A 13,048-nucleotide genomic window follows, 5' to 3' on the forward strand; every position below is an offset into this window, starting at 1 on the left:
GTAGGGATGTTGAAAAGTTTCTCTAGAAAACCTCTGTCAAAATAATATGATTTTTGCCCATAACAGGAATAACAGGAAGGACTACAGCAGCAATAACTCCAGCACTCTCAATAGGAAAATTCTCCAAAATGTGCCATGGGTACTGATTTTTCCATCATCTCCACTATAATAGTCTGGAATCTTTGACCACAAAAGAAGGAAAATGATTAATTGGTTAAAAACAGGACCTGCCCAGAGACCAAAGATGACACCCAGGTACAATCTGAATGGTGAAAGTAGGGCTTGTGGCTAGAGCAGCACATGAGTAGAGGACCCTGGGAGAACACAGGCCCTGGCCCCTCCTCTGGATCTTGGCAGCTGCTGGCTGCACCAGGCAAGACACCACAAGTATCAGTACAGAAACAGAGATTCTCAGCTAATGCCAAATTCCCACAAATGCACTTGATCTTAGTTTAGGAAAGAAAAAAATACAGTCTGTCTGGCACACCACCTTTGGAAAGGCTGTTGATCTCAGCGCTGATGCCCTGGGTTCATGTTTTCAGTACCTGAACATATTTCCCAGGTGGTTTCATATACTTTGAGCAACTGCAGGCTCTAAATAAAAAGACAAAGCTTTTTATAGTCAATGGGAATGTATTCTTGCTGGTGCCAGGACTAGCTTTAAACCACTGTATGTAACCTTTGCCATGCTTTAACTCTCCTCTCTCACATGAGCTTCCTCATTGTTTTCCAACAGAATATCTGAGATCAGAATCTCAGTTACAGGATTTTATACCAAAACAACAACTCCCGATATGGACCTTACAAATGACTGAAGAACAAGAAATTGTTCTTTTTTACTCATTTCTATTAATACCATTGTTACCATCATTATGTATCTTCCTGCCTCATATTTGCAGCATTTTTTCAGGTAAGGCATACATGCCAGTAGAGCAAAATGTGCACTGCAAACAGTTCTTCAGAGTATGACATGTCACATTTCTTAGGAAAATGAAATTAAAAATACTTGCATAAAAACTGCCTGAATTTTTAGCTTTTTAGGAACACATATAACACACCATGAAATTCTGTATAATGCCCACTTCCATTTTATACACAAATTATTCTGCCTTGCTATTCTAAAATGGAAATTTAAGGAGGACTATTTTCTGTGTTGCATTAAGTGTTGTTAAGTCACACATGGAACACCAATAATACATATAATCTCTGCTTAATACTTACCAGTCATGGGAAATCTAAATTTAACACAGAAAAAATTACAAATACAGGTCCCAGCATGACTCATCATAAGATTCTTGGTTACCAGTTGTGTTTGAATACAGAGTTTGAACTGTAATGTGAAAGGAATAACTGGTAGACAGACAGTTCCTTTCAAATTGATTGCTAGTTCTATCAAGAATGCACAATATAACATCCACTTCTGAAAAAGCTAACTACTGATGGGTGAATGCAGATAAATGACAGATAAAATTAAAATTCTTCACTTCAGGTCAAAACACATCCTCCCTTCAAGCAGAGGCACATTCATATTGACATAACCTAATTCTGGAAAGAATCTTTGACTTGACAAGACTTTATTGGCTGGAGGTTGCCAACAGCCTGCCAAATCTGTGACCTCTTGATAAAGGTTCTGTCATACCCTATGTGCAATCCAGACTAAGTCACAAAGACTTAAGTACATGACAAGATATTCCTCAGCAGGCAAAAGTGTTTGCCAGAATCTTCAGACTGACTTTTCAGTTTCGTCTTTACAATAACTTCTATATTGCTTCCCTATTATCTGTTCAGAACAGTCATCTATTTACAGTTCTCTAGATGAAATCAGTCATACTAGTTTTGTTCTGCTTTGAAATGAATGCATAAAGTATTAGTGGAGTCTTCAGTCACCACTTAAAATTAATCCTAAAGCAGGATTAACAGAAATAAACTCTCAGCTGGCCAGAACTTACACTGAATTATATATGCTCCCAGCTGTGCTGCAGTGTTGCTTGGACAAGGTAAACGGCCCTGTAAAACATCCTGCTTGACTTGCAAGAAAAACTGATACCTAAAACACAGAGAGAAAACAAAATCATTATTTCAACATTGAGTTTGATGCATCAAGTAATGTTACACCATATTCCATTTTACTGAAGACATGCCATGTACCATAACCATGTGACAGTCAAGAAGCTTCCTTACTGACTTTTCCCCTCCTGACCCTGAAGTAACAAACAAGATTAATTTAGTGAAAGAACTTAGGTAGGGGAACACTGTAGTTTTCCTATCTACTTATATCATGCAGATATAATTAATTTTCCCCCTAAAAACATGATTTCTCTCTTTTGACTTTCACAGAGCAGTCAGGGAGTGGGCAAGAGGACTAAGAATCAGAAAAATTGAACAAGAGACCTATCAAAGGGCTGAAGTTTAACCCTGATCAGAGGATCAAAGTAAGGGAGAACTGGGTATTGGATACTTTTTTACTCAAATGTTTCCTTTCCAGACACCCAAGTATCAGCTAAAGCAGCCAGCAGATTTGATGGGAGTCTATACCTCCCTGAAAAGAATGGAAGTGCGTATCAGCAGCAGCTAACTCTATCTGTTGTAACATGGAGTACTCTCCTTCTTGGGATAGAAATAGCAGGGGTAAAAATGTAATTTTCAGAGTCGACACTTTATGAAGCACATACTGAAACCACTTGCAGTGAAACAACATGTATAAGACAGAAGAGACAAGAGAACAAGCAATCATAAACAGGATCTGCTTGGTTTTACAGTTCCTCATTTATTTATTTACTCATTTACAGGAAACCTTTCCTATGCTGGTTGCATTTTGTCTGGTTTTACTACAACAGATGTTCGCAGGATTTCACGTTAGCCTAAGCAAATTTCTTGTACCAAGTTCCTACAACAGGTAACAATATTGAGAAGGTAACTTTTTAAAGCAAAAATGGTCAACCATACAAGCATATAGTCTTTCATTATTCACTAATTCAACTTTATCTACATAAAGCCATTCAGCTACACTGCAAATAATTTATTCTGTGTTAGTACAAGTTACTTATGAAAACACCTTGGAATGATCTTTAAGTTCAAAGTGCATGCACACTGATTTCAGGGAAGTTCACGAATTGCAGATTGCATGACAGCTGATTACAAATCACTTAAGATCCAGTCAAATTTACTAGATTTTATCACCCCAGATGAGCATCTGAATAAGGATAACAGCATCTTTCTGATTAATGATCCCCCAGAATTTTTGCTGTGACAGATACTATAGAAGCAATGTCCACCCTTAAAAAAAAAACAAACGGCTAATACTCTCTGCCTTAAAGGACCAGGGCACTGTGTAAGAATTTTCTGGGAATGTCATGAGGGAACACAAAGCATGTACTCAGTGTTTCTTAATTCTAGGCAATACCTCAGTAGTGCTTCCAGCTTATGTTTGCCAGTCCTATCTAGACAAAGCTTGCCTGTATGAATGGTGATAATGATAAAAATTATTTTATATCTACTGTGGACTACACAGCATCTTCTTTTTAACATGTAATGCATTTTTTATATGCACCCATCTTTCTGTTAGCACTCCTCTATCTCTACAGTGCTTCTGAGGAGCTTCATATCAGATGATACTATAAATGTTTTCTTCATGTAGCAGACATCTATAATTCTACATTCTCATAGTAGTGTCAAAACAAAGCAGGATAGGAATGCAAAAAAACACCCTCTCCCTGAAAAAAACAAAAAAAAAAAAACAAAACTCAAACAAAAAAAACACACAAAACAAACAAAAAAAAACAACTATGAGAGCCAACTGTTAAGTGCTTAAGTGACTTCTCTAAAGTGAACAGCCTGAATTCCCACTGAAGCCACTAAGCTCCTCTCCTTTTTCCCACTAAGGACAAAATGACCTTTTGTCCAAACTTGTAGCTAAAGGACCTTGTGAACTTTCAAGTTTGTCGTGTACATATGATAGTGGCTAAGCACTAGTTTGCTCTAGCAACCACATACAACAAAGACCGCAGCATTAGCTTTTGCCTACAAGTTGGACAGATTTTGCTGTGAACCAATTACAAATTTAGCATGTTTTCATTATCTGAAAATAGTAATCATGTAATGCCACAGATCACCAATATCCAATAACAACAGTGTCCCCTCTCATATCCATTAAAATGAACAAACACATGCTCCAAAGAAACATACTGGTTAGCAAAAAACAGTTAACACTTCTTAATCATGGGAATTACACAGTTTGTCAGAAAATTATTGTTATTAAAAAAAGTAGGGCTTTTAATCCCTTCTAAGCAAGAGGAGGTTTCTTTTTTTTTGGGGGGGGGGGAACACAAAAAAAACAAAACCAACAAACAAAACCAAGAAAAAAAAATCAAAACCACCAAAAAAAAACCCTTCGGTCCAAGATTCAAGGGTCTACAGGAATAAATGCTAAGAAATGTTGAGGGCAATTGATTATTCAATGTGTTTTGTTCAGTCTGTCAACACAAGCATATCACTTTCTTACACCTTCCCTCTGTGCTTTCTAAGATGCAAATAATGCATACTCAAATACCGCACAAAGATGAACAAAGTCTTAGGAATTATACTGAAATGCTTCTCAGATAGAGTCACATACCTAATCAGCAGTGCAAATCACTGACTGACCTTATTACAAGGCAAAGGGAAACAGTTTCTGAAAACTTAGCCCCTGTCATTTCCCAGACAGAAATCCACCCTGCCTCCCCGGTAGCAATCACAGGTTCGGTGGCAAAAAAGCTCCCTCCCCAGGGTCATCCATCTTCCCCTGTGAGCAGGGCTGCAAATGCTTCTGGAAAAGTACAGGAAAACTGCATCAAACTTTCATGGTACAGGGGCATCACATTGTGGCCAGTTTACACTCTTTCACCTGCAAAATCAGTGTTTATTACTTTTACCAGGCCAGCTCCTAACTTGTTATATTGGATACTTCTATTCCTGCTGTACCAGTACAGAAAAAAAATAATTTTCTTCCTCTGGTAGAAGAAAAATATTCTACCTGTTCGTAACTGCCACCTTTGATTAAGGAAAATTTAAAATCCTGCATGCATCCTAATGAATTCTTATGTGCCATATTCCTAGGACATCAAAAGAAATATTTTGTCATTTATTAATGCAAGCCAGTGCACTAATTTTGTCCACCTACCTACTCAAATCCTCTAATTGCCTTTTGAATCTAAAACTAAGTGTCTGAGACCTTTCATAATTAAAGCAAACAGAAAAATCTGTGTGTAAGAGTACAGGCAAGCATGTGTGTGTGTGTGTGTGTGTGTGTGTTACCATGTGTTTATGTGCAAGTGTGCTGTGCATGTGTTAGCATGTGTATCCACATATTTTGTAGAGGCCAAACTTAGTGAAAAGAATCAAAAGCATGCAATTCTTCAATTTTCTTCACATATTTTTAGAAAGACCAAAAGAAATCCTCTTGGAAAACAGTTCCAGAATTTAACCTAAAATCAATAAAGAAGCAAATTCCCTATATTCATATATTATATCCAAGTAAACTCTAAACTCAATTAACAACAAAAATGCAGATGTGACAATGCATTCCTTAAAAAACAGACAAAAAAAAAAAAACAAACACACAACAAAACACAAGTGTACATCAACTCTCTTTGGGTTTTGATGCATCAGAGACCAACTTTTCATTTTGGATTTCCAAATGGTTGTCCATACTGACCAGTGTGAAGCTAGTCACAATTCTCTTCCTACACATACATCTTCAAGCAAAAACATTAAGATGTTCAAGTGAAAAGAAAACCAACCCAGACACACCACAACAATACACACCTGGCTAGAATAGATTACTGCCCTGAAATAAACAAACTATAAATTCTATTCTTATGGAATCCTGTACCTTGTGACTTCTTCTTTAAGTTTACATGGATCCTCTGCATAGAATTTAATGCCAAAATACAGGGTGTATGGTGGTCCATCTGAGGGAAAAAGTATTTGGTGCAAAAGTTAGTTGTTATGAACTGTTAATTGTTATTAATTGATACTGGTTGACTACAAAACAGCTAATAAGAAGCATATTTTTATATTTTACAGCACTTGAAAAAGTTTCAGAAAAAATGTTACATCCACATCACAAATCCATTACACATTTTCTTTCTTATAGCTTGTCTGACTATATGGAGTTTTTGTTTATTTTAAGGATTTGACTTTGGATTTAATTTCTAACTTATATTTTCTCCAAGTTTTGGTTTTTTATTTTTTTTTTACTGCTTGCTTTTGACTTTAGGTACTTTTTCACTGAAGCTATTTGGAAAATGTTATTGTTCATGAAGTGTGATTCTCTGTCCTAACTAGTAATACTGAACACTAATGCCTTCCAAATTTTCAAATATCTTATGAAGCAACTTTAATTATGTGCCACTTTAATTAAGAAGTATTTGGAAAAGCTTTTCTAATTAACTTTTAAAAAATATTCCCTCAAAAGATTCAGTTAACTCAATACTGGAATTCTTTTAGCTAAATTTATTCCACGCATGCTCCACATAGTATCTTTTTATAGAAGGTCTCCAAATTCTCAAGTAATATAATCTTACCATGTTCTTTAATTATAATAAATAACAGATCTTGCATCTATGATATCTGAAGAGTGACAGTAACAGCAGACACTCTATTATCAATAAGAAGAATTGCTTCTACTTTCAGAAGCAAAAAGGAATCTAAATTGGTTGTGGTATGGTACAGTATAATAGAGGTATCACAGCTACTATAAAATTAATTATACAAGTTAAGAATAGCACCATAAATTATTCTAAAAGCAATAATTCTAATAAAGTCTTTGGACAATAATCACACAAATTACTGGAAAATCATGGTATGTTCAATCTATGTGTGAAATTTTGATACAGCTGTGAACTGCAGTAATAAATGTGTTCAAGAACTATCAATCTGTTGTGACTAGAATATAAATGTTGCACAGCTGTACATATGGAACATTGCCTCTGTTACTCCATCTTCAGATATATTCTTTATGTTCAAATTAGATACATACTGTTTATCAACTCTTTATGTTCAGCAAGGGTCTTTGCAGGATCTAGCCAATACTGTAAGACAATGATGGCAATTAATCACTTAACATTGAAAATTAATACAGAACAATCACAATTCTAAATTTATTCATATATTGATCTTTATTAGCACACTTCAGCCTGCTAATGACAATGTTGTTCCAGTTTCTAATCAGAAAAACACTGTACAAGTCTAACATCGCATATTTTCTCTGGGGGTAGGGGTCTTTCTAAAAGGAAACCTGCTTGGTAAGAGCCACCAGGTTTCAGGCTCATAACAAGCTGGTTCTACAGAAGTATCATGCCCTTTGGTGTCTCACTGATCTGCTGGTACATGGATGTGCAACCTTGCTATTTTCTTCTTGAGAGATTAACTTCAGCAGGGTACTTCTAAATAACAACAACAAAGTATGTAAAACAGGGAAAATGAAGAGGCTTCACTTATATTATGAAAAACAAAAGATTGTAGGGGGAAGAATAGGCATAACAGCACTACTGCAACACAAGAGAAACTGCTTTAAGAACACAGTGTCAACTTTCCTTCATGCTGCCAAGTATGAAAAAATTGACTTAACTGGAAGCAAAGGAAAAATAATTTCAATTATCAGAAACAGTTTCTAGTAGCAGGGAGAGAGGATGACTGGAAATCAGCACTAAGGTAGGGAGGGTACAGACTCTTCCACCAGATAGTTTACAAGGCTAGTTCAAAAACGTGTCAGAGATGACTGAGGTACACTTTGTACCTGCAAAGGGATGAATTATGATATGGCTTCCCATACCATTTGATCAAAAGATAATCTGCAGTATTATTTCTCACCAATTACTCTGCTCTGCCTCTATCAGACTTCTACTAGAGGTTAACTTGGTATTACTGCTAATTACAGACCAGCTGTGTACTTTGCAGTATGGCTACACAGGACACCAGCATCCTGCCTCTGTATTCCCTTCAGCTGCTTATTTCTTCCTTAGGTTGACATTTCTATCATTCAGATTTGGAAGAAATTGCAGAGGCAGCTGCCACGACCGTTATTGCCTTCCTTTTCTTCAGTCCTCTTTCCTCATAAACAACTTCAATATAATTACCGGAGATTGGCACCACTCTTAAGAAACTGGAAACAAAAAGGCTGCAGAACACAGCTTCTAGAAACAGCAAATTAAGGCAGATTGAATCTATTCCCTTAGTACCCGCAACTTTTTAACTGAGGAACTACATGACCAATGGACAAAGAAACTCCTTATTTGCACCCCTGAATTCACCCTATAGAGAATAAACATTAAATGATTAACCAAAAAATCTCCCCCTTCTAGTCAAAGGGAGGGGAAAACACTACAAAGCATATGAATGGAAAATCTCAAGCAACTAATTTTACAAGTGGCTGTAAACAAGTATTATTTTGACAAAACTTGAAAACAAACTACTTCCATTAGCTGCTGATCCACCTACAACAGAAACAGCTGTATGCCTTGTCCTTGACCACTGCAATTCAAATCCTGGAATGTTTATACAGAAAAATTTCCTAAATTTTGAAGGAAAAAAGATATCCAGTCCATGCTTGTATCAAATACATCCAGTATCTATTAAAGTATAAACCCTCTTAACTTCAACAGAAGTTGGGAAGGAACGAAAACTCATCACACTTGTTCAAACCTCCCACTAGAATCCAAATCAGCAATAAACTGAGCCACCACAACAGGCTGGGACAGAGAGCAGTGAGGAAAAAGAAAGAAAGCCTCTCGTCTGCCTTCTCATTTCTCCAGGAAGTATTTAATGTTGTGGTAATGCCACAAACCCATGCTTAAAATCATTCTGTAGCAATTTATTATTTCAAAGGCTGCCAAAATTTTCCAGAAAAATGCAAATGCAAGCGGGGGGGGGGGGGGGGGGGGGGGGTAGGAGAGGGACATTTCTAACATTTTATTTATAAGCCAAAGATGAACAGAATTGCATGGATAACGAAATGGCATTTTCAAGCCAACGTTAGACAATAAAAATTAGAACAATTACAAAACCAAGAACCCCGACAACACAGCCTTCCAAGCATACATACGTATGTATACACAATAATGTGTATTAGATACCTGTTAAATATTTGCATATACATATAAATAGTGTTAGGTATAGTTACAATTTTGAGTTCACATGTTGAAATGTCAGAAGAAAAAAAAAAAAAAAAGCAAAGTGTCTCATTAATCCAGTACGCTTGGAGAGCGAGTGCTCACAACAAACCTTGCAGTTCTGAATGCCGAAGTAGTTTCAACACACAGCTACACTCTTTTAATCTGTTTTGGCACCCAGAATGCCACTTCTCAGTGATTTTCCACCTGCACCTCTCCTGCACAGGTAGCAAGGGTTATCTGACTTGTAAACATCTCAGCACTACTGAAAGAGGCAGCAGGTCCAGCATACACCCATCCAACTGCAGGGGATAAATTTTGTGAGTCTGAAAGGGGAATGCAGCATTTACAGAAGAAATGGGGGAAAAATGGTTTCTAAATAGTCCTAATCAATGCAACTATCCAATTACTATTGTGATGGTTGCTCTTTTAACAATTATTATTTACAAAGACCACAGAGCATTAGTTTAATTCAATCATTTTTTATTTACTAAAACTGATTGTAGATGAACAATATTAGTAGAGAAAAAAAAATCCATTTAATTTTTTGGTAGAAATTATATTTAAAAAAATGTTCTAAAGTACAGAATATCTAAGATGGGCTGTATTGTCCTTTGTACTTTTACAAATCTGGCTTCCCTATGAGTCAGATGTGTAAGCAGTATGCATCCAAGTGCCGTGCAGTACTTCATATTTGCCCCTTTAATGACTGCAAGAATTTTTCCACAAATCTGGAATTTTCATTCCTTATATCTACATAGGGTTAAACCTGGGTCAAATTCCATGAACCTGTTGGAAACAAAATATTAACCAGGTTGAAATGTTTGCTGAGATATCAATCAATGAAGTGTCTTGTGGAGAAAAACCTATCAATTTCAAACTAAATCCTGGGCTGCCTTAATTAAATTCTTACAAAGCTGTATCCATCATGCCACACATGCTGATTTTTATTAACATTTGCAACAAGAAAAAACCCAGCTTTCAAGAGAAAACACAGTATTTTGCAATTAGAAGCAGAAATTCTCAAGGTTTTTACATAATCTAAACCAACACCAACAATTAGAATTATTTTGTAACTTTTAATGCAAATGTTCAGTGCAAAGAATCTAAACCTAAGCTCAAAACATCCTTAAAAGAAATACATAAATTATCAGGCAATTCCTACATCCAAGTATGTACTACATCCAATTATATATATATAATAAAGACTTCTGTCTTTATTACAGTATAAATTTATATTGATTATATTTAGTATTAGATCACCAATGTGAATATCCTGTTGATCCTGCTACACCCTAAAACCTTACTCTTACTGCCTTTAATGTACCTGACCATCAGCTTTGTCTTGGTTGTGGTAATCCATTAGCAATCTTCTAAGATTTCTAGCTTCCAATCAATAGTATCAGTCTTTTTTTTTTTTTCCCCTCCCCTTGGCTATGCCATTTATTTTAGCAAGCACAAATCTTTTTCTTTCTAGACAATTTAGTATACCATGCTTGCGGGCAAAGGTGAAATCCATAAAAGCAAAAATCCACATAAAAACAAAATACAACCTAAGAACAGTTGACCTGTTTTTCTAAGAAATCAAGATGGAGATATACACTACATTATATGACTAATTCCCTACAGAACAGACTTTTTTGATTGTATATAAACCTTCTGTTAAAATCACGGCCTTCTTTCTATAGTTAAGTTACAGCCTGTTCAATCTGTTACCCTATCCAATTTGGTACAGCAACCTGGCAATATAAGCATGCTGTAGCTACCTTATTAATTACACAGGATGGATCAAGAAACAACTTTTTGATAAACGAGCTTGTACAGCAGGGATATGCAATTCATAGCACAGACTTCTGTGCTCAGCTTTGTCACAGCTGATCTGATCTACCACAGCAGCACAGCAACTCACAGCAGAAAGTTGTTTTACCAGGCATTGAAACATGTCCTCTGGGCTACACAGCTGCAGAATAAATTGCCATCAGCTTCCTCCTACCTACTATGCTCTCAGGTCTGTATGCTCAAAGCCTGACTTCACTGCAGTGGGGAAATAAAAACACACATCTATACTACAGAGTAGATACATGGTACAGATACCAAGTGCTGCACATCTCATGTTAGCTCCAGATTTCAGCACAGTACGCACACATGCACACAGAACTACACCAGAACAGCCCAGGGAAAGGAGCTTGGCTGCTATACTGAATTAACATGGTGACACAGCTTGCTGTGTTTGTGTTTCTCCCCTCAGAGCCCAGATTAGCATTATATCAGATAAGAGAAGCATATTCGCATCACAGCCTGACAGACAATGCAGACATGCCTCCTGCAGTTAAATTAAGCAGGTTTAGCATGAGGGATGATGAGGAGGCAACCTGACCAATGTGAGATAGTAAAGTACAGCCAGGTTTCTGGAATTAGAGAAAAAAAAAAAAATTAAAGGTTTTATTATCAACAGACCTTTAAAATGCTTTTGGTTGTCTAGTTTATTGCACTAAGGAAGTTTAAAAATCTTTTCTGTAAAAGAAGTTCTAATAGCATGACTCTTTTCAGCCCACTTTTGTGATTTGACAAAGGAATGCCTTCGGGCTTCAAAGGTACCCTTTCCTTCATCAAATTCTGCTCAGCTGTTCCTGAAATATTATGCTTGAAAATTGCTATTTCCATTCTCTCTTTTATGTGACTCAAGAGAATAATGGCTTCTCACCAGAACAGTAATAAGCACAACTATCCTAAGGCACAAAAGCAGCACAGTACCACAGGGAGTGTGTGGGGTGCACCTGGGAGCTGCAGCACAGTAGGAAGAGAGAGGGGCAGGGGACCTGCATGGCCTTCCCAACAGTGGCTTACCCAGTATTTGGGCCTTCTTCCACTAAAGCAGAGGTACATCATTGGGCCACTGTTTTCCCCAAATACTAAAGAGATAAGAGACTAAAATGTGGAATAAAGTTTCCTAAAACACCTTTAGCTTTTGCAACAGAGATTCTGATGATCATATCCTGACTGAAAATACCAAATGGAGCATAATGTCTCACATTTCTGGCAGATCAGGCAGAAGACAAAAACGCCCTGTTAATCAGGACCCAGCTGACCATCCACACTAAGAAGCATAAGGACTCTGGTCTCAACTTAGCCTAACGTGATAGTCAGCAGAATCTGCAGCAACACAAAAGGCTCAGCTGAAAGGCTGATGATGAAAGACAGTGAGAGATTCAGTGGCACTCAAAGGAAACTGGTCTCTCTTTCAAAGTATCTCCACCAAAAAAGGTACTCACTACATTAAAAAGCGCCATGTAGTTTGTCAAACAAAGCACTCAGAGGTACTTTGTCACTACTGACAACATACAGTTTGTTCAGGTGTAGTTTTATATTACAAGATTTTTAATTAATGATTAAATGTTATGTCTCAATTAATTATTGCAGACTTCTTGCTCTTCCTTAGGAGTCCTGTCTTATTTAGAGCACAAGATAGATATAGCTTCTGGCAACTTGTAAACATACAGAGCTTGATTTTGCAAACTAAATACCATCCTTTGACCATGGAAAGTTTGGGTGAACCAGGAACATCAGTAAAGTAAAAATTGTGTAATATGACCAAACTATTGCATTAGACACAATGTCATCCAATTTATGCTTTATCCTACTGTTCAGGGTCTTCCCAGTGCCATCCAGTACTGTTGTTCTGTTTGCTGCATCCAGTTATTCTCTTTCATATGTTAGTTAGTTTGTTGGCTGTTCCCAAAGAGGCTATTTTGATGTTATGCATTCATATACTACTTAGCACAGTGGAACATTGTTCAGTGATTACAGCCATTAGAGCCTTACTAGTACTACTAAAATAATTAGATACCACACACGTAAGAGGTAGCACACCAATACAGCTCTTAAAAGACTTCCTGGAA

General features: G+C 36.8%; 1 protein-coding gene across 5 annotated transcripts in view; it reads right to left on the bottom strand.

Annotated features, from left to right (window-relative positions):
* The window catches only part of EPB41L4A (erythrocyte membrane protein band 4.1 like 4A), a 121,945-nt gene that overhangs the window by 67,058 nt on the left and 41,839 nt on the right, over positions 1–13,048 (bottom strand). For all 5 annotated transcript variants that reach the window (XM_057430856.1, XM_057430854.1, XM_057430853.1 and 2 more), the window contains exons 3-5: positions 7,019–7,070; positions 5,870–5,948; positions 1,950–2,047 (exon numbers count right to left, since the gene is read on the bottom strand). In XM_057430856.1, coding sequence (XP_057286839.1) covers positions 1,950–2,047; positions 5,870–5,948; positions 7,019–7,070 — 229 coding nt within the window. The remainder of the gene's footprint in view (positions 1–1,949; positions 2,048–5,869; positions 5,949–7,018; positions 7,071–13,048) is intronic.

This window comes from Pezoporus wallicus, unplaced genomic scaffold (genome assembly GCF_028554395.1).
Source record: "Pezoporus wallicus isolate ANWC-B61680 ecotype Strahan unplaced genomic scaffold, APGP_CSIRO_Pwel_v1 contig_2721, whole genome shotgun sequence".
Taxonomy (NCBI): Eukaryota; Metazoa; Chordata; class Aves; order Psittaciformes; family Psittacidae; genus Pezoporus; species Pezoporus wallicus.